Source organism: Lissotriton vulgaris, chromosome 2_2 (assembly GCF_964263255.1).
Source record: "Lissotriton vulgaris chromosome 2_2, aLisVul1.2, whole genome shotgun sequence".
NCBI classification, from domain to species: Eukaryota; Metazoa; Chordata; class Amphibia; order Caudata; family Salamandridae; genus Lissotriton; species Lissotriton vulgaris.
The window spans coordinates 320,281,574-320,300,223 of record NC_141688.1 but is presented as its reverse complement, the minus strand read 5'-3'; the positions used below and the strand labels follow the sequence as shown (position 1 = coordinate 320,300,223).

Sequence of the window (18,650 nt, the reverse complement as noted above, 5' to 3'; positions counted from 1 at the left end):
TTGTGTGCTTTCTGGGAACAACGGAGAAGGGTTCTCCTCATGCTGGGAACGGTTTCAAGGGAGCATTTTTTCCAGTATGAGATTCAATACTAGAGGGTGCGTTTTCATAATGATATGTTACTAAAACAGTACTCCACCAATGTTTGAGGGTCTGAGAAGTAACCTGTCTCTTCTACCTTTAGGGATCAGGAACATATTAAGCTCACCATATCATTACAGAAGCAGGAGGGCATTTTGGAGAACCTGAGGCAGGTGAATAGAGGGGCATTAGCGAGAATGAAAAGAGAGTAGTGTTTTCCTGTGTATATTATAACGTTGGTGTGTTTTCTCTTTCAGCTATCCCTTCCCAGCTGTTCCCTTCCGTCCCTCCCTTTCTCTTTATTTCCCTCGCCCGATCACTCGAACACCCTGTGTATTCCTATATCAGGGTGTTGGTGAGGTCAGGAGGTGGAGCCTATATTGCGACAATTGGACCCTGCAGAGTGCGACCTGACAAGGTGTACACAGGGAAGGTAAGGAGTGGAGAGGGCAGGGTGTACACAGGGAAGGTAAGGAGTGGAGAGGGCAGGGTGTACACAGGGAAGGTAAGGAGTGGAGAGGGCAGGGTGTACACAGGGAAGGTAAGGAGTGGAGAAGGCAGGGTATACACAGCGAAGGTAAGGAGGGGATGGTGTATACATGGAAGGTAAGGAGTGGAGGGTATAAAGAGGGAGGGCAAGGAGTGGAGGGTGTACACAGGGAAGGTGAGGAGTGGAGGTTGCACATAGGGAAGGTAACCAGGGGATTGTGGACACAGAGAAGGCAAGGTAAGGAGTGGAGGGTGTACACAGGGAAGGTAAAGAGTGGAGGGTGTAAACAGGGAAGGTAAGGAGAGAAGGGTTTGCACAGGGAAGATAATAAATGGGAGGATGTACATGGGAAAGGTAAAGAGTAGAGGGTGTACACAGGGAAGGTAAGGAGGGGAGGGTGTACACATGGAAGGTAAGGAGTGGAGAGGGCAGGGTGTACACAGGGAAGGTAAGGAGTGGAGGGTGTACACAGAGAAGGTAAAGAGAGGATGGTGTACACAGGGCAGGTGAGGAGTGGGAGGGTGTAAACAGAAAGGTTAAGGAGTGGAGACGGCAGAGTGTACACAGGGAAGGTAGGTAAGGAGGGGGAGGCCAATGTGTACACAGGAAAGGTTAAAGAATGGAGGGTGTACACAGGGAAGGGAAGGATTGAACGGTGTACACAAGGAACAGAAGGAGGAGAGGGTGTACACAGGGAAGTTAAGGAGTGGAGGGTGTACACAGGGAAGGGAAGGATTGGAGAGAGCATGGTGTACACAGGGAAGGTAAGGAGTGGACGGAGTACATAGGAAGGTAAGGAGGGGAGGATGTACATAGGGAAGGTAGGTAAGGAGGGGAGGGTGTACACGGAGAAGGTAAGTAGTAGAGGGTGTACACAGGGAAGGTAAGGAGTGGAGGGTGTACACAGGGAAGGTAAGGAGGGGAGGTGTACACAGAGAAGGTAAGGAGTGGGAGGGTAAACACAGAAAAGGTAAGGAGAGGAGAGGGCAGGGTGTGCACAAGGAAGGTAGGGAGTGGAGGGTGTACACAGGGAAGGTAAGGAGTGGAGAGGGCAGGGTGTTCAAAGGGAACTTAAGGAGGGGAGGGTATACACAGGGAAGGTGAGGAGTGGAGGGTGTACACAGGGAAGGCAAGGAGTGGGAGGGTAAACACAGAAAAGGTAAGGAGTGGAGAGGGCAGGGTGTATACACAGGGAAGGCAAGGAGTGGAGGACACAGGGAAGGTAAGGAGTGGAGGACACAGGGAAGGTAAGGATTGGAGGGAGTACATGTGATGGTAAGGAGTGGAGAACACAGGGAAGTTAAAGATAAGCATGGGCGGAAAATCCGTTTCGCTCGCGGATTTTGCGGATTTTCTGTAAATTCGCAATCCGCGAGATTCGCGAATCTCCCGCAAAATCCGCAAATCCGCGAGCAGCGGATTTTGCTCGCACTGCTCGCACTGTTCGCGTGAGTTCGCGGCTTCCCAGTACAACTTCGCGCCCCGCGAATAAGTGCAAAATTGCAGAAATACGATCTTAGCAAAACTGAAACTACTTACCAGGTTCAAAAGTTCAGGCTCATCATTAGTAGCCATTTCCTGTAGTGCTTCCTGAGGGGCCCCTCCAGAGTTCAGTTGCCAGTTGCAACTATTATGTGACCCTGCTCTGAACCTCAGAATAGTTACACATATGCCACAAAGGTCCTGAATTACAGCTAAGGGAGACAAGCAGGAGCCAGGCTGGAAGTTCAAATCCATTAATCAGCCCCTAATTCATTATTGTCAGTTGGGGCAGGGCAGGTGTTGTAACTAATTTTGCAACAATGAAAGCACTTAGCAAGTGCAAAAGATCACTAATCAGGAAGCACTAAGGAAGCAGGTGCCAGCTAAAAAAATATTCTGTGACACATTAATCAGCCCCAAATTAATTCAGGTCACTTGAGGCAGGGAAGGTGTGCTTGCGTTGCCACAATAATGTACACTGACTGGACAACCAGAGGGTGCTGTGATGAAACAGAGGGTGGCATGGGTGGGCCAGAGGGTGGCATGAGTAGTCGGAGAGTGGCAGTGGTGACAGAGAGTGGCAGTGATGAAGAAGAGTGTCCCAAACAGGCTGGACACGTAGAAACAACAAGTTCGCGAAACTTGCGACCCGACAGGTAAGTTCGCAATTTGCGAAATTGTACAAAACCCTCGCGAACTGGCAGAAACCCGCGCAAACACACAAAAAAAAAATCCGCAAATTCGCGAGAATTCGCGGATTTTGCGGATTGCGAGTTCGCAAATCCGCAAAATTCGCGAACGCGAGATTCACAAAATTCGCCCATGCTTAGTTAAAGAGTGGAGGGAGTACACAGGGAACGTAAGGAGTGGAGGGTGTACACAGGGAAGATAAGGAATGAGAGCATGTACATGGGAAAGGTAAAGAGTGGAGGGTGTACACAGGGAAGGTAAGGAGTGGAGGGTGTACATAGGGAATGTAAGGAGGGGAGGATGTACGTAGGGAAAGTAGGTAAGGAGGGTAGGGTGTACACAGGGAAGGTAAGGAGGGAAGGGTGTACAAAGAGAAGGTAAGGATTGGGAGGGTAAACACAGAAAAGGTAAGGAGTGGAGAGGGCAGGGTGTACACAGGGAAGGTAGGTAAAGAGGGGGGAGGGCAGGGTGTATACACAGGGAAGGCAAGGAGTGGAGGGCACAGGGAAGGTAAGGAGTGGAGGACACAGGGAAGATAAGGATTGGAGGGTTACATGGGGAAGGTAAAGAGTGGAGTACACAGGGAAGGTAAAGAGTGGAGGGAGTACACAGGGAGCGTAAGGAGTGGAGGGTGTACACAGGGAAGATAAGGAATGGGAGGATGTACATAGGGAAGGTAGGTAAGGAGGGTAGAGTGTTCACAGGGAAGGTAAGGAGTGGAGGGTGTACATAGGGAATGTAAGGAGGGTAGGATGTACATAGGAAAGGTAGGTAAGGAGGGGAGGGTATACACAGAGGAGGTAAGGAGTGGAGGGTGTACACAGGGAAGGTAAGGAGTGGAGGGTGTAGAGGGGAGGGTGTACACAGAGATGGTAAGGAGTGGGAGGGTAAACATAGAAAAGGTAAGGAGTGGAAGGTGTGCATAGGGAAGGTTAGGAGGAGAGGGTGTACACAAGGAAGGTAGATAAGGAGGGAAGAGGGCAGGGTGTACAAAGGTGAGGAGTTGGGGGTGTACATAGGGAAAGTAAGGAGAGGACGGTGTACACAGGGAGCATAAGGAGGGGAGGGTGTACACAGGGAAGGTGAGGAGTGGAGGGTGTACACAGGGAAGGTGAGGAGCAGCGGGTGTACATAGGGAAAGTAAGGAGTGGATGGTGTACACAGAGAAGGTAAGGAGGGTAGGATGTACTCAGTGACGGCAAGGAGTGGGGTACACAGAGAAGGAAAGGAAGGGAGTACACAGACCAGGATGTACATAGAGGGAGGGCGTACACAAGAAAAGACGGCACAGAGCAGGGTCTACACAGAGAAGGCGGGGAAAGAGCAGGAAGTACACAGGGAAGGTAAGATGTGGAGGGTGTACACAGGGATGGTAAGGAGTGGATGGTGTACACAGAGAAGGTAAGGAGGGGAGGGAGGGAGTACACCGGGAAGGTAAGGAGGGGAGGGTGTAGAGAGGGAAGGTAAGGAGGGGAGGGTGTACACAGGAAAGGTAAGGAGTAGAGTACACAGGGAAGGGAAGGAGGGGAGTACACCGGGAAGGTAAGCAGTGGAGTACACAGACCAGGATGTACACAGAGGGAGGGCATACACAAGGAAAGACGGCACAGAGCAGGGTCTACACAGAGAAGGCGGGGACAGAGAAGGAAGTACACAGGGAAGGTAAGATGTGGAGGGTGTACACAGGAATGGTAAGGAGTGGATGGTGTACACAGGGAAAGTAAGGAGGGGAGGGTGTAGAGAGGGAAGGTAAGGAGGGGAGGGTGTTCACAGGAAAGGTAAGGAGTAGAGTACACTGGGAAGGTAAGGAGGGGAGTACACAGACCAGGATGTACACAGAGGGAGGGCGTACACAAGGAAAGACGGCACAGAGCAGGGTCTACACAGAGAAGGTAAGGAGGGGAGTGGCCAGGGTGTGCACAGAGAAGGTAAGGAGGGAAGTGGCCAGGGTGTGCACAGAGAAGGTAAGGAGGGGAGTGGCCAGCGTGTGCACAGAGATAGTGAGGAGGACACAGAAGAGGGAGTACATAGAAAAGGAGAGGTGCACACAGAGGAGGGTGTACGCAGAGGAGGGGAGGACAGGTTTTACTTAAGGTATAACCAGTGAAGGTCCTGGTTCCTTTTCTTACCTGAGCTCTGGCCGTAGATGGTCACCTTCGCTGGGTCTCCCCCAAAGGCCTGAATATTGTCTTGAACCCACTTCAGCGCTGCGATCTGATCCATGAAGCCATAGTTTCCTAAGGAGAGAATGAATTGGGGGGGTCAAACAAGGTGCCGATCCCTGACTCTTTGTGTGGAGCAGTAAAGCACCCTCGAGGGAGAAGAGAGGGTGGTACACACCTGAGGGATTATCTCTGTGTTATGTGATGGCCAGTGAAGCAGGGCAGAACCTGTTGGTTACCACCAATGTCCCTGGGACTCAGGAAGTATTTCATTCAAATTGGAAAAACTCACTTTGTACATCTAAGTCTCAAACAAAAAGATTCAAGCAATGAAGCCTTACTCCTGGAGGTAGTAGGGCTTTGAAACGGAGCCTTACTCCCGGAGGTAGTGGGGTAAACTTGAGCCTTACTCCCGAAGGTAGTAGAGGTTTGAAACTGAGCCTTACTCCCGGAGGTAGTAGGGGTTTGAAACTGAGCCTTACTGGCGGAGGTAGTAGGGGTTAGAAACTGAGCATTACTCCCGGAGGAAGTAGGGGGTTTGAAACTGGGCTTTACTCCTGGAGATAGTAGGGGAAACTGAGCCTTACTCCCGGAGGAAGAAGGAGTTTGAAACTGGGCCTTACTGCTGGAACTAGTAGGGGAAACTGAGCCTTACTCCCGGAGGTAGTAGGGGCTTGAAACTGAGCCTTACTGCTGGAACTAGTAGGGGAAACTGAGCCTTACTTCCGGAGGTAGTAGGGGCTTGAAACTGAGCCTTACTGCTGGAACTAGTAGGGGAAACTGAGCCTTACTCCCGGAGGTAGTAGGGGCTTGAAACTGAGCCTTACTGCTGGAACTAGTAGGGGAAACTGAGCCTTACTCCCGGAGGTAGTAGGGGCTTGAAACTGAGCCTTACTGCTGGAACTAGTAGGGGAAACTGAGCCTTACTCCCGGAGGTAGTAGGGGCTTGAAACTGAGCCTTACTGCTGGAACTAGTAGGGGAAACTGAGCCTTTCTCCCGGAGGTAGTAGGTGCTTGAAACTGAGCCTTACTGCTGGAACTAGTAGGGGAAACTGAGCCTTACTCCCGGAGGTAGTAGGGGCTTGAAACTGAGCCTTACTGCTGGAACTAGTAGGGGAAACTGAGCCTTACTCCCGGAGGTAGTAGGGGCTTGAAACTGAGCCTTACTGCTGGAACTAGTAGGGGAAACTGAGCCTTACTTCCGGAGGTAGTAGGGGCTTGAAACTGAGCCTTACTGCTGAAACTAGTAGGGGAAACTGAGCCTTACTCCCGGAGGCAGTAGGGGCTTGACACTGAGCCTTACTGCTGGAACTAGTAGGGGAAACTGAGCCTTACTCCCGGAGGTAGTAGGGGCTTGAAACTGAGCCTTACTGCTGGAACTAGTAGGGGAAACTGAGCCTTACTCCCGGAGGTAGTAGGGGCTTGAAACTGAGCCTTACTGCTGGAACTAGTAGGGGAAACTGAGCCTTTCTCCCGGAGGTAGTAGGTGCTTGAAACTGAGCCTTACTGCTGGAACTAGTAGGGGAAACTGAGCCTTACTCCCGGAGGTAGTAGGGGCTTGAAACTGAGCCTTACTGCTGGAACTAGTAGGGGAAACTGAGCCTTACTCCCGGAGGTAGTAGGGGCTTGAAACTGAGCCTTACTGCTGGAACTAGTAGGGGAAACTGAGCCTTACTCCCGGAGGTAGTAGGGGCTTGAAACTGAGCCTTACTGCTGGAACTAGTAGGGGAAACTGAGCCTTACTCCCGGAGGTAGTAGGGGCTTGAAACTGAGCCTTACTCCCGGAGGTAGTAGGGGCTTGAAACTGAGCCTTACTGCCGGAGGTAGTAGTCAAGTCAAGTCAAGTCATGGAATTTGTATAGCGCACTACATACCCAGAGGGTTTCAAGGCGCTTAGGAAGGGGAGGAGGATTATTTGTCAAATATCCATGTTTTGAGTTGCTTTCTGAATGCTAGGTGGTTCTGGGTGAGGCGAAGGTAAGCGGGGAGTGAGTTCCATGTTTTAGCAGCCAGGTATGAAAAGGATCTGCCTCCCATGGTGGTCTTGTTGATGCGAGGTACAGTGGCGAGGGCTTGGCTGGAAGAACGTAGTTGGCGGGAGGGGGTGTAGAAGGACAGTCGTGAGTTGAGGCAATCTGGTCCGATGTCGTAGAGTGATTTGTGTGCGTGGGTAAGCAGACGGAAAGTGATCCTCTTATTGACGGGTAGCCAGTGGAGGTCTTTAAGGTGACCAGAGATGTGTTCGTTGCGTGGGATGTCTAATATGAGCCTGGCTGAGGCGTTTTGGATTCGTTGGAGTTTCTTCTGGAGTTTTGCGGTAGTACCTGCGTAGAGGGTGTTTCCGTAGTCCAGTCGGCTCGTGACCAGAGCGTGGGTGACTGTTTTCCTTGTTTCGGAGGGGATCCAGCGAAATGTTTTTCTGAGCATGCGAAGAATGTTGAAGCAGGAAGAGGATACGGCGCTGACTTGTCTGTTCATTGAGAGTGAAGAATCCAGGATGACGCCTAGGTTCCGTGCGTGGTCTGTCGGGATGGGTGCTTTTCCGAGGGCTTCTGGCCACCAGGAGTCGTCCCATGCAGAGGGGGATGTACCTAAGATGAGGACTTCTGTTTTGTCCGAGTTCAGTTTCAGACGGCTTTGTTTCATCCATTCGGCAACTTCTTTCATTCCTTCGTGTAGGTTAGTTTTGGCGGTGCTGGGGTCATTGGTGAGGGAAAGGATCAGTTGAGTGTCGTCCGCGTAAGAGATGATGTTGAGGTTGTGTTGGCGTGCGATGGCCGCGAGGGGGCTCATGTATACGTTGAAGAGGGTGGGACTGAGTGAGGATCCTTGTGGTACGCCGCAGATGACTTCAGAGGCCTCGGACTTGAATGGAGGAAGGCGGACTCTCTGGGTTCTTCCGGTGAGGAACGAGGTGATCCATTCAAGTGCTTTTCCTTGGATTCCGATGTTATTGAGGCGTTGTAAAAGGGTGCTGTGGCAGACTGTGTCGAAAGCTGCAGAGAGGTCAAGGAGGATGAGGGCGACTGTGTCTCCATTGTCCAGAAGAGTTCGAATGTCGTCTGTTGCTGCGATGAGGGCGGTCTCAGTGCTGTGTTTTGCTCGGAAGCCAGATTGTGAGGGGTCGAGGGATTTGTTGGCTTCGAGGAAGGCGGCGAGCTGGTTGTTGACAGCTTTCTCGATGACTTTGGCCGGGAATGGAAGAAGCGAGATGGGGCGGTAATTTTTGAGTTCGGTGGGGTCTGCTGTTGGTTTTTTCAGAAGGGCGGTGAGTTCAGCGTGTTTCCAGTCTTCCGGGAAGGTGGCGGAGTTGAGGGAGCAGTTGAGGACGTCTCGGAGGTGCGGTGCTATGACGGAGTCTGCTTTGTTGAAGATGTGGTGAGGACATGGGTCTGTGGGGGATCCTGAGTGGATGGAATTCATCAGGCGGATGGTGTCCTCAGTGGAGATTGGGTTCCAGTCGTTAAGGGTGTTCACGGGGGGAAGATGATCAGCAAATGGTAGGGTGGGTTGGTTTCCGGGTTGGTTGTCAAAGCTGTTGTGGATGTCTGCAATCTTGTTGTGGAAAAATGAGGCTAGGGAGTCGCAGAGGATTTGAGAGGGGGTGATGTCGTTGGAGTTGGCCGAGGGATTGGAAAATTCCTTGACGATGTTGAAAAGTTCCTTGCTGTTGTGGGCGTTGTTGTCAAGTCGATCCTTGAATGCTGTTTTCTTGGCTTTTCGGATCAATTGGTGGTGAGTGCGGGTGGCGCTTTTGAAGGCGTCCTTGGTGCTGGTGGTTGGGTCTTTTTTCCAGGCCTTTTCAAGGGAGTGGCAGAGTTTCTTGGACTTTTTGAGATCATCGTTGAACCATGAGGCCTTCTTGCTGCCAGGTTTGCTTTGACGTTTTTTCAGTGGTGCTAAGGTGTCGGCGGTGTTGGATAACCATAGGGTGAGGTTGGCGGCGGCTTCGTTGGTGTTAGAAGAGAGGGCTGGGGAGTTTCGAAGGAGCGATGCAGAGATTTGGTCCGTGGTGATTTTGTTCCAGTTTCTTTGCAGGGTAGGTTGGAGGTGGATGTTGGGTTTTGGTTTGTTGTAGGTGAAGTGAACGCAGCTGTGGTCAGTCCAGAGGAGGTCCGTGGTGTGGCTGAAGGAGACATGGTTGCTGGAGGTGAAGATTGGGTCGAGTGTGTGACCTGCGATGTGGGTGGGGGAAGTGACTAGTTGTTTAAGTAACCTGAGCCTTAATCCCGAAGGGGGTAGGGGTTTGAAACTGAGCCTTACTGCCGGAGGTAGTAGGGGAACCTGAGCCTTACTCCCGGAGAAAGTAGGGTGTTTGAAACTGGGCCTTACTCCTGGAGATAGTAATGGAAACTGAGCCTTACTCCCGGAGGAAGAAGGAGTTTGAAACTGAGCCTTACTGCTGGAACTAGTAGGGGAAACTGAGCCTTACTCCCGGAGGTAGTAGGGGCTTGAAACTGAGCCTTACTGCTGGAACTAGTAGGGGAAACTGAGCCTTACTCCCGGAGGTAGTAGGGGTTTGAAACTGAGCCTTACGCTGGAACTAGTTGGGGAAACTGAGCCTTACTCCCGGAGGTAGTAGGGGCTTGAAACTGAGCCTTACTGCTGGAGGTAGTAGGGGAACCTGAGCCTTACTCCCGGAGGGAGGGAGTAGGGGTTTGAAACTGAGCCTTTTTGCCGGTAGTAGGGGAACCTGAGTCTTACTCCCGGAGGAAGTAGGGGGTTTGAAACTGGGCCTTACTGCTGGAACTAGTAGGGGAAACTGAGCCTTACTCCCGGAGGAAGAAGGAGTTTGAAACTGGGCCTTACTGTTGGAACTAGTAGGGGAAACTGAGCCTTACTCCCGGAGGTAGTAGGGGCTTGAAATTGAGCCTTACTGCTGGAACTAGTAGGGGAAACTGAGCCTTACTCCCGGAGGTAGTAGGGGCTTGAAACTGAGCCTTACTGCTGGAACTAGTAGGGGAAACTGAGCCTTACTCCCAGACGTAGTAGGGGCTTGAAACTGAGCCTTACTGCTGGAACTAGTAGGGGAAACTGAGCCTTACTCCCGGACGTAGTAGGGGCTTGAAACTGAGCCTTACTGCTGGAACTAGTAGGGGAAACTGAGCCTTACTCCCGGAGGTAGTAGGGGCTTGAAACTGAGCCTTACTGTCGGAGGTAGTAGGGGAACATGAGCCTTACTTCCGGAGGGGGTAGGGGTTTGAAACTGAGCCTTACTGTCGGAGGTAGTAGGGGAACCTGAGCCTTACTCCCGGAGGAAGTAGGGGGTTTGAAACTGGGCCTTACTCCTGGAGATAGTAGGGGAAACTGAGCCTTACTCCCGGAGGAAGAAGGAGTTTGAAACTGGGCCTTACTGCTGGAACTAGTAGGGGAAACTGAGCCTTACTCCCGGAGGTAGTAGGGGCTTGAAACTGAGCCTTACTGCTGGAACTAGTAGGGGAAACTGAGCCTTACTCCCGGAGGTAGTAGGGGCTTGAAACTGAGCCTTACTGCTGGAACTAGTAGGGGAAACTGAGCCTTACGACCGGAGGTAGTAGGGGCTTGAAACTGAACCTTACTGCTGGAACTAGTAGGGGAAACTGAGCCTTACTCCCGGAGGTAGTAGGGGCTTAAAACTGAGCCTTACTACTGGAACTAGTAGGGGAAACTGAGCCTTACTCCCGGAGGTAGTAGGGGCTTGAAACTGAGCCTTACTGCCGGAGGTAGTAGGGGAACCTGAGCCTTACTCCCGGAGGTAGTAGGGGCTTGAAACTGAGCCTTACTGCCGGAGGTAGTAGGGGAACCTGAGCCTTACTCCCGGAGGGAGGGAGTAGGGGTTTGAAACTGAGCCTTTTTGCCGGTAGTAGGGGAACCTGAGTCTTACTCCCGGAGGAAGTAGGGGGTTTTAAACTGGGCCTTACTCCTGGAGATAGTAGGGGAAACTGAGCCTTACTCCCGGAGGAAGAAGGAGTTTGAAACTGGGCCTTACTGCTGGAACCAGTAGGGGAAACTGAGCCTTACTCCTGGAGGTAGTAGGGGCTTGAAATTGAGCCTTACTGCTGGAACTAGTAGGGGAAACTGAGCCTTACTCCCGGAGGTAGTAGGGGATTGAAACTGAGCCTTACTGCTGGAAATAGTAGGGGAAACTGAGCCTTACTCCCGGACGTAGTAGGGGCTTGAAACTGAGCCTTACTGCTGGAACTAGTAGGGGAAACTGAACCTTACTCCCGGAGGTAGTAGGGGCTTGAAACTGAGCCTTACTGCTGGAACTAGTAGGGGAAACTGAGCCTTACTCCCGGAGGTAGTAGGGGCTTGAAACTGAGCCTTACTGTCGGAGGTAGTAGGGGAACCTGAGCCTTACTCCCGGAGGGGGTAGGGGTTTGAAACTGAGCCTTACTGCCGGAGGTAGTAGGGGAACCTGAGCCTTACTCCCGGAGGAAGTAGGGGGTTTGAAACTGGGCCTTACTCCTGGAGATAGTAGGGGAAACTGAGCCTTACTCCCGGAGGAAAAAGGAGTTTGAAACTGGGCCTTACTGCTGGAACTAGTAGGGGAAACTGAGCCTTACTCCCGGAGGTAGTAGGGGCTTGAAACTGAGCCTTACTGCTGGAACTAGTAGGGGAAACTGAGCCTTACTCCCGGAGGTAGTAGGGGCTTGAAACTGAGCCTTACTGCTGGAACTAGTAGGGGAAACTGAGCCTTACGACCGGAGGTAGTAGGGGCTTGAAACTGAGCATTACTGCTGGAACTAGTAGGGGAAACTGAGCCTTACTCCCGGAGGTAGTAGGGGCTTAAAACTGAGCCTTACTGCTGGAACTAGTAGGGGAAACTGAGCCTTACTCCCGCAGGTAGTAGGGGTTTGAAACTGAGCCTTACGCTGGAACTAGTAGGGGAAACTGAGCCTTACTCCCGGAGGTAGTAGGGGCTTGAAACTGAGCCTTACTGCTGGAGGTAGTAGGGGAACCTGAGCCTTACTCCCGGAGGGAGGGAGTAGGGGTTTGAAACTGAGCCTTTTTGCCGGTAGTAGGTGAACCTGAGTCTTACTCCCGGAGGAAGTAGGGGGTTTGAAACTGGGCCTTACTCCTGGAGATAGTAGGGGAAACTGAGCCTTACTCCTGGAGGAAGAAGGAGTTTGAAACTGGGCCTTACTGCTGGAACCAGTAGGGGAAACTGAGCCTTACTCCCGGAGGTAGTAGGGGCTTGAAATTGAGCCTTACTGCTGGAACTAGTAGGGGAAACTGAGCCTTACTCCCGGAGGTAGTAGGGGCTTGAAACTGAGCCTTACTGCTGGAACTAGTAGGGGAAACTGAGCCTTACTCCCGGACGTAGTAGGGGCTTGAAACTGAGCCTTACTGCTGGAACTAGTAGGGGAAACTGAACCTTACTCCCGGAGGTAGTAGGGGCTTGAAACTGAGCCTTACTGCTGGAACTAGTAGGGGAAACTGAGCCTTACTCCCGGAGGTAGTAGGGGCTTGAAACTGAGCCTTACTGTCGGAGGTAGTAGGGGAACCTGAGCCTTACTCCCGGAGGGGGTAGGGGTTTGAAACTGAGCCTTACTGCCGGAGGTAGTAGGGGAACCTGAGCCTTACTCCCGGAGGAAGTAGGGGGTTTGAAACTGGGCCTTACTCCTGGAGATAGTAGGGGAAACTGAGCCTTACTCCCGGAGGAAGAAGGAGTTTGAAACTGGGCCTTACTGCTGGAACTAGTAGGGGAAACTGAGCCTTACTCCCGGAGGTAGTAGGGGCTTGAAACTGAGCCTTACTGCTGGAACTAGTAGGGGAAACTGAGCCTTACTCCCGGAGGTAGTAGGGGCTTGAAATTGAGCCTTACTGCTGGAACTAGTAGGGGAAACTGAGCATTACGACCGGAGGTAGTAGGGGCTTGAAACTGAGCCTTACTGCTGGAACTAGTAGGGGAAACTGAGCCTTACTCCCGGAGGTAGTAGGGGCTTAAAACTGAGCCTTACTGCTGGAACTAGTAGGGGAAACTGAGCCTTACTCCCGGAGGTAGTAGGGGCTTGAAACTGAGCCTTACTGCCGGAGGTAGTAGGGGAACCTGAGCCTTACTCCCGGAGGTAGTAGGGGCTTGAAACTGAGCCTTACTGCCGGAGGTAGTAGGGGAACCCGAGCCTTACTCCCGGAGGGAGGGAGTAGGGGTTTGAAACTGAGCCTTTTTGCCGGTAGTAGGGGAACCTGAGTCTTACTCCCGGAGGAAGTAGGGGGTTTGAAACTGGGCCTTACTCCTAGAGATAGTAGGGGAAACTGAGCCTTACTCCCGGAGGAAGAAGGAGTTTGAAACTGGGCCTTACTGCTGGAACCAGTAGGGGAAACTGAGCCTTACTCCCGGAGGTAGTAGGGGCTTGAAATTGAGCCTTGCTGCTGGAACTAGTAGGGGAAACTGAGCCTTACTCCCGGAGGTAGTAGGGGCTTGAAACTGAGCCTTACTGCTGGAACTAGTAGGGGAAACTGAGCCTTACTCCCGGACGTAGTAGGGGCTTGAAACTGAGCCTTACTGCTGGAACTAGTAGGGGAAACTGAACCTTACTCCCGGAGGTAGTAGGGGCTTGAAACTGAGCCTTACTGCTGGAACTAGTAGGGGAAACTGAGCCTTACTCCCGGAGGTAGTAGGGGCTTGAAACTGAGCCTTACTGTCGGAGGTAGTAGGGGAACCTGAGCCTTACTCCCGGAGGTAGTAGGGGCTTGAAACTGAGCCTTACTGCCGGAGGTAGTAGGGGAACCTGAGCCTTACTCCCGGAGGAAGTAGGGGGTTTGAAACTGGGCCTTACTCCTGGAGATAGTAGGGGAAACTGAGCCTTACTCCCGGAGCAAGAAGGAGTTTGAAACTGGGCCTTACTGCTGGAACTAGTAGGGGAAACTGAGCCTTACTCCCGGAGGTAGTAGGGGCTTAAAACTGAGCCTTACTGCTGGAACTAGTAGGGGAAACTGAGCCTTACTCCCGGAGGTAGTAGGGGCTTGAAACTGAGCCTTACTGCTGGAACTAGTAGGGGAAACTGAGCCTTACGACCGGAGGTAGTAGGGGCTTGAAACTGAGCCTTACTGCTGGAACTAGTAGGGGAAACTGAGCCGTACTCCCGGAGGTAGTAGGGGCTTAAAACTGAGCCTTACTGCTGGAACTAGTAGGGGAAACTGAGCCTTACTCCCGGAGGTAGTAGGGGCTTGAAACTGAGCCTTACTGCCGGAGGTAGTAGGGGAACCTGAGCCTTACTCCCGGAGGTAGTAGGGGCTTGAAACTGAGCCTTACTGCCGGAGGTAGTAGGGGAACCTGAGCCTTACTCCCGGAGGGAGGGAGTAGGGGTTTGAAACTGAGCCTTTTTGCCGGTAGTAGGGGAACCTGAGTCTTACTCCCGGAGGAAGTAGGGGGTTTGAAACTGGGCCTTACTCCTAGAGATAGTAGGGGAAACTGAGCCTTACTCCCGGAGGAAGAAGGAGTTTTAAACTGGGCCTTACTGCTGGAACCAGTAGGGGAAACTGAGCCTTACTCCCGGAGGTAGTAGGGGCTTGAAATTGAGCCTTACTGCTGGAACTAGTAGGGGAAACTGAGCCTTACTCCCGGAGGTAGTAGGGGCTTGAAACTGAGCCTTACTGCTGGAACTAGTAGGGGAAACTGAGCCTTACTCCCGGACGTAGTAGGGGCTTGAAACTGAGCCTTACTGCTGGAACTAGTAGGGGAAACTGAACCTTACTCCCGGAGGTAGTAGGGGCTTGAAACTGAGCCTTACTGCTGGAACTAGTAGGGGAAACTGAGCCTTACTCCCGGAGGTAGTAGGGGCTTGAAACTGAGCCTTACTGTCGGAGGTAGTAGGGGAACCTGAGCCTTACTCCCGGAGGAAGTATGGGGTTTGAAACTGGGCCTTACTCCTGGAGATAGTAGGGGAAACTGAGCCTTACTCCCGGAGGAAGAAGGAGTTTGAAACTGGGCCTTACTGCTGGAACTAGTAGGGGAAACTGAGCCTTACTCCCGGAGGGGGTAAGGGTTTGAAACTGAGCCTTACTGCCGGAGGTAGTAGGGGAACCTGAGCCTTACTCCCGGAGGAAGTATGGGGTTTGAAACTGGGCCTTACTCCTGGAGATAGTAGGGGAAACTGAGCCTTACTCCCGGAGGAAGAAGGAGTTTGAAACTGGGCCTTACTGCTGGAACTAGTAGGGGAAACTGAGCCTTACTCCCGGAGGTAGTAGGGGCTTGAAACTGAGCCTTACTGCTGGAACTAGTAGGGGAAACTGAGCCTTACTCCCGGAGGTAGTAGGGGCTTGAAACTGAGCCTTACTGCTGGAACTAGTAGGGGAAACTGAGCCTTACGACCGGAGGTAGTAGGGGCTTGAAACTGAGCCTTACTGCTGGAACTAGTAGGGGAAACTGAGCCTTACTCCCGGAGGTAGTAGGGGCTTGAAACTGAGCCTTACTGCCGGAGGTAGTAGGGGAACCTGAGCCTTACTCCTGGAGGGGGTAGGGGTTTGAAACTGAGCCTTACTCCCGGAGGAAGTAGGAGTTTGAAACGGAGCCTTACTCCCGGAGGAAGTAGGAGTTTGAAACTCAGATACAACTTGACACACATGATCTTCAGTCAGGACCGCTCCTCACAAAAAATAAGGCGCTGATTTAAAACTAGACACACAGAGGTAAGGTAAGGTACTAAGGGGCGCATGCATCAAGCTCTTTTGTGATCGTAAAATGGCCTTTTCTAACGCATGAACGTTTTTTTCCTCACATTTTAGGTAATCACAATCTTTTGCGATTCCCTAAACTGTGAATGCAAATAGGGAATCATAATTTGCGAATCCTAACGCAAATGCAAGAAGCCGTTCCTAAATGCGAACTATGCTTTTAGGAAACGCTAATTACCATCAACTTTAAGGAATTGCAATTAGAGAATCGCTATTTGCTGTTTGTTTTGTTGCATTGCATAGTGCGATTACCAAATAGCGATTTCTAAAAAATCGCTAATTGGTAATCGCAAAATGAAACTTTCATGCATGTGCCCCTTAATTTAGAGTTGTCCACCAGCCCTGTAGACAAGTCTTAACATTGACAGCAGCTGCCGTCACAGCAGTTCCTCTCGATGTATTACAAGCTTGACGGAGGGTACCGTACGAGGAACGTTTAACATGTGTTTGTTCTATACAAAAAACAAAATCCCAAGGCAGGATTTTATTTCCTAAAAAAAACACACACAATATAATGACTCCCCCACACCAGGAGGTTTATTTAGGGGCCAGATGTACGACCAGTTTTTGCATGCGCAAACGGGTTAGCGAACCCGTTTGCGCATGCTAAAACATATTGGGCCGTGTACATAGCCTATTTAGCGAGTTTCAATTTTTTTGCGGCTCGCTAAATAGGTTATGCGACTCGCTATTTGGAAGGAGGCTGAAGACTTGCAAAGCTCAGGGCTGGCCCTGGCAGGAGGCTGCATACTCCCTCGGAAGAAGGCTGCATACTTTCTCGGAAGGAGGCTGCATACTCCCTCGGAAGGAGGCTGCATACTCCCTCGGACGGAGGCTGCATACTCCTGTTGCTCCAGGCATGGCCCTTGGCGGGAGGCTGCAGACGCCTGTGGCTCCAGGGCTGGCCCTTGGCAGGAGGCTGCAGATGCCTGTGGCTCCAGGGCTGGCCCTCGGCAGGAGGCTGCAGACTGACATTGCTCCAGGCATGGCCCTTGGCGGGAGGCTGCATACTCCTGTTGCTCCAGGCATGGCCCTTGGCGGGAGGCTGCAGACGCCTGTGGCTCCAGGGCTGGCCCTTGGCAGGAGGCTGCAGACGCCTGTGGCTCCAGGGCTGGCCCTTGGCAGGAGGCTGCAGACTGACATTGCTCCAGGGCTGGCCCTTGGCGGGAGGCTGCATACTCCTGTGGCTCCAGGGCTGGCCCTCAACTAGACACTGAAATCTCCTGTGGCTCCAGGGCTGGCCCTCAACTAGACACTGAAATCTCATGTGGCTTCAGGGCTGGTCCTCGGCAGGTAGCTGCAGAATCTTGTGGCTTACGGCTGGGCCTTTGCAGATAGCTGAAAACTTGTATGGCTCCAGGGCTGCCCCTCAGCAGGTGGCAGCAGGCTCATATGGCTCCAGAGCTGACCCTGGCAGGTGGCTGTGGATTCACGTGGCTAAATGCTGGCCGTTGGCAGGAGGCTGAAAACTTGCGTGACTCCAGGGCTAGCTCCCAGCAGGTGGCTGCAGACTTGGTGGGCTCCAGGGCTGGCTCATTCCCGCCAGTTGTCCTTCATATAGATCCAAACAGCTGCCCTCTTGCTCTCACAGTCGGGCAGCTCCTTTCCAGGACAGTACAGTTTCAATAATTTCAGCAGCATAGACATCAGGGCTCTTCTGAGCCAAGCTTGAGCCAAGCCAGGAGAAGCGGCAACGTGGTGTGTCCTATTCCAGTGCCGCTGTCCCTATGTGTGCCGGAGAGCTCCGTCTAAAATCTAATGGGTTACCCTGAGCTGGCTCTGGAGAACCAGCTCTTTTCCAGTTCAGGGAGTAGGAAGTTGTTTGCCTTATTTAACGAGTAGTCCCCAAGTCTACCCCAAAGACTGGTAAAGGGGCTGCAGTGACAATCTGCAACAGTGGAACTACACTTTGGAATATGCCTTTCGATGACACTTTCAGCATACCCTTTTGAATTACACCCTGGGCACATCTCAAAAGATAGCACTTTGGGTTACCCTCTGGATTACACTTTAAATTTACTCCTTTGGATTGCACTTTGGAAGTATCTCATTGAATTGCACGTCAGGTATACACTTTTGGATTACACTTTAGGGTATACTCCTTTGGATTACACTTCATGTATAATCCTTTGGATGTACTCTTTTGGATTAGATTTTGAAAGTACTTCCTTGGATTACTTTTTTGGATTACCTTTAGAAGTGCCCCATTGCATTACATGTTAGGCATACTCCTTTGGATTACAGTTTGGCTGCACCCCTTTCAATTACATTTGGAGAGTGCTCCTGTGGATTATACTTTGGATACACACCAATGGATTACACATTGGTGAACCCTCTGGATTACACTTTAATCTCCTTGCTGGATAGATCATGAAAGATCCTGGGTAGATGTATTGCCTCCAAATGGAGTCCGGGTTAGAGGAGAAGCAGATACTTTCTAGAGTGCAATATATTTGTTTCCTAGAGGTTTGGGCACTATTGATCAGTGCAGAAACCTACAGCTCATCCTAGGTAAATATGTCAATTCTGGGGGGGTCCAGACATGTAGCATTTATGGATCTCTCATGGGCATTTGATCTGCTGAATTGTACTATATTGTGATCCATTATGGAGAGAAAAGGGTTTGATAGAGCTTTGATTGGCCTGTTACATAGAACACCCTCAATCACTGTGGCCAAAAGATGTCAAAGGGTAAACGGGGAGCGCTCACCGGAGATCAGGTCAACATGGGCCTGCGGAAAGGTTCTGTGACCCCCCTGCTCTTTTAAATCTATATTATTGGCCTAGCACAATCCATGACACATATGGGGAAACGATTTACAAAAAGGGGGTGGTGATGAACAGAGTGTCTGAGTTAAACAGACCACTCTTACCCAGTCCAAAGATCAGGGCTTGATCCATCACCGTTATTTATCTCACTGCCCCATCCCAGCTCAGAACCTGGCTATATGCAAATCAGTCTGTCCCTGGCCCAGTGCATCATGGGAACAGGGCAGACTAAACTACCAAGCCAATTCTTCACCAGAAAGGAGACAAGCTACCGGGGACCGGTTTCTGGCATTTCAGCCTTCTTCGGCCCGGCTTGCTT

The 18,650-nt window shown here is 51.6% G+C and overlaps 1 protein-coding gene across 3 annotated transcripts in view; it reads right to left on the bottom strand.

The window, feature by feature from the left end:
- LOC147729385 (uncharacterized) overlaps nt 1–18,650 on the bottom strand; it is a 387,516-nt gene that overhangs the window by 112,339 nt on the left and 256,527 nt on the right. For all 3 annotated transcript variants that reach the window (XM_086959688.1, XM_086959690.1, XM_086959691.1), the window contains exon 3: nt 4,871–4,978. In XM_086959688.1, coding sequence (XP_086815814.1) covers nt 4,871–4,978 — 108 coding nt within the window. The remainder of the gene's footprint in view (nt 1–4,870; nt 4,979–18,650) is intronic.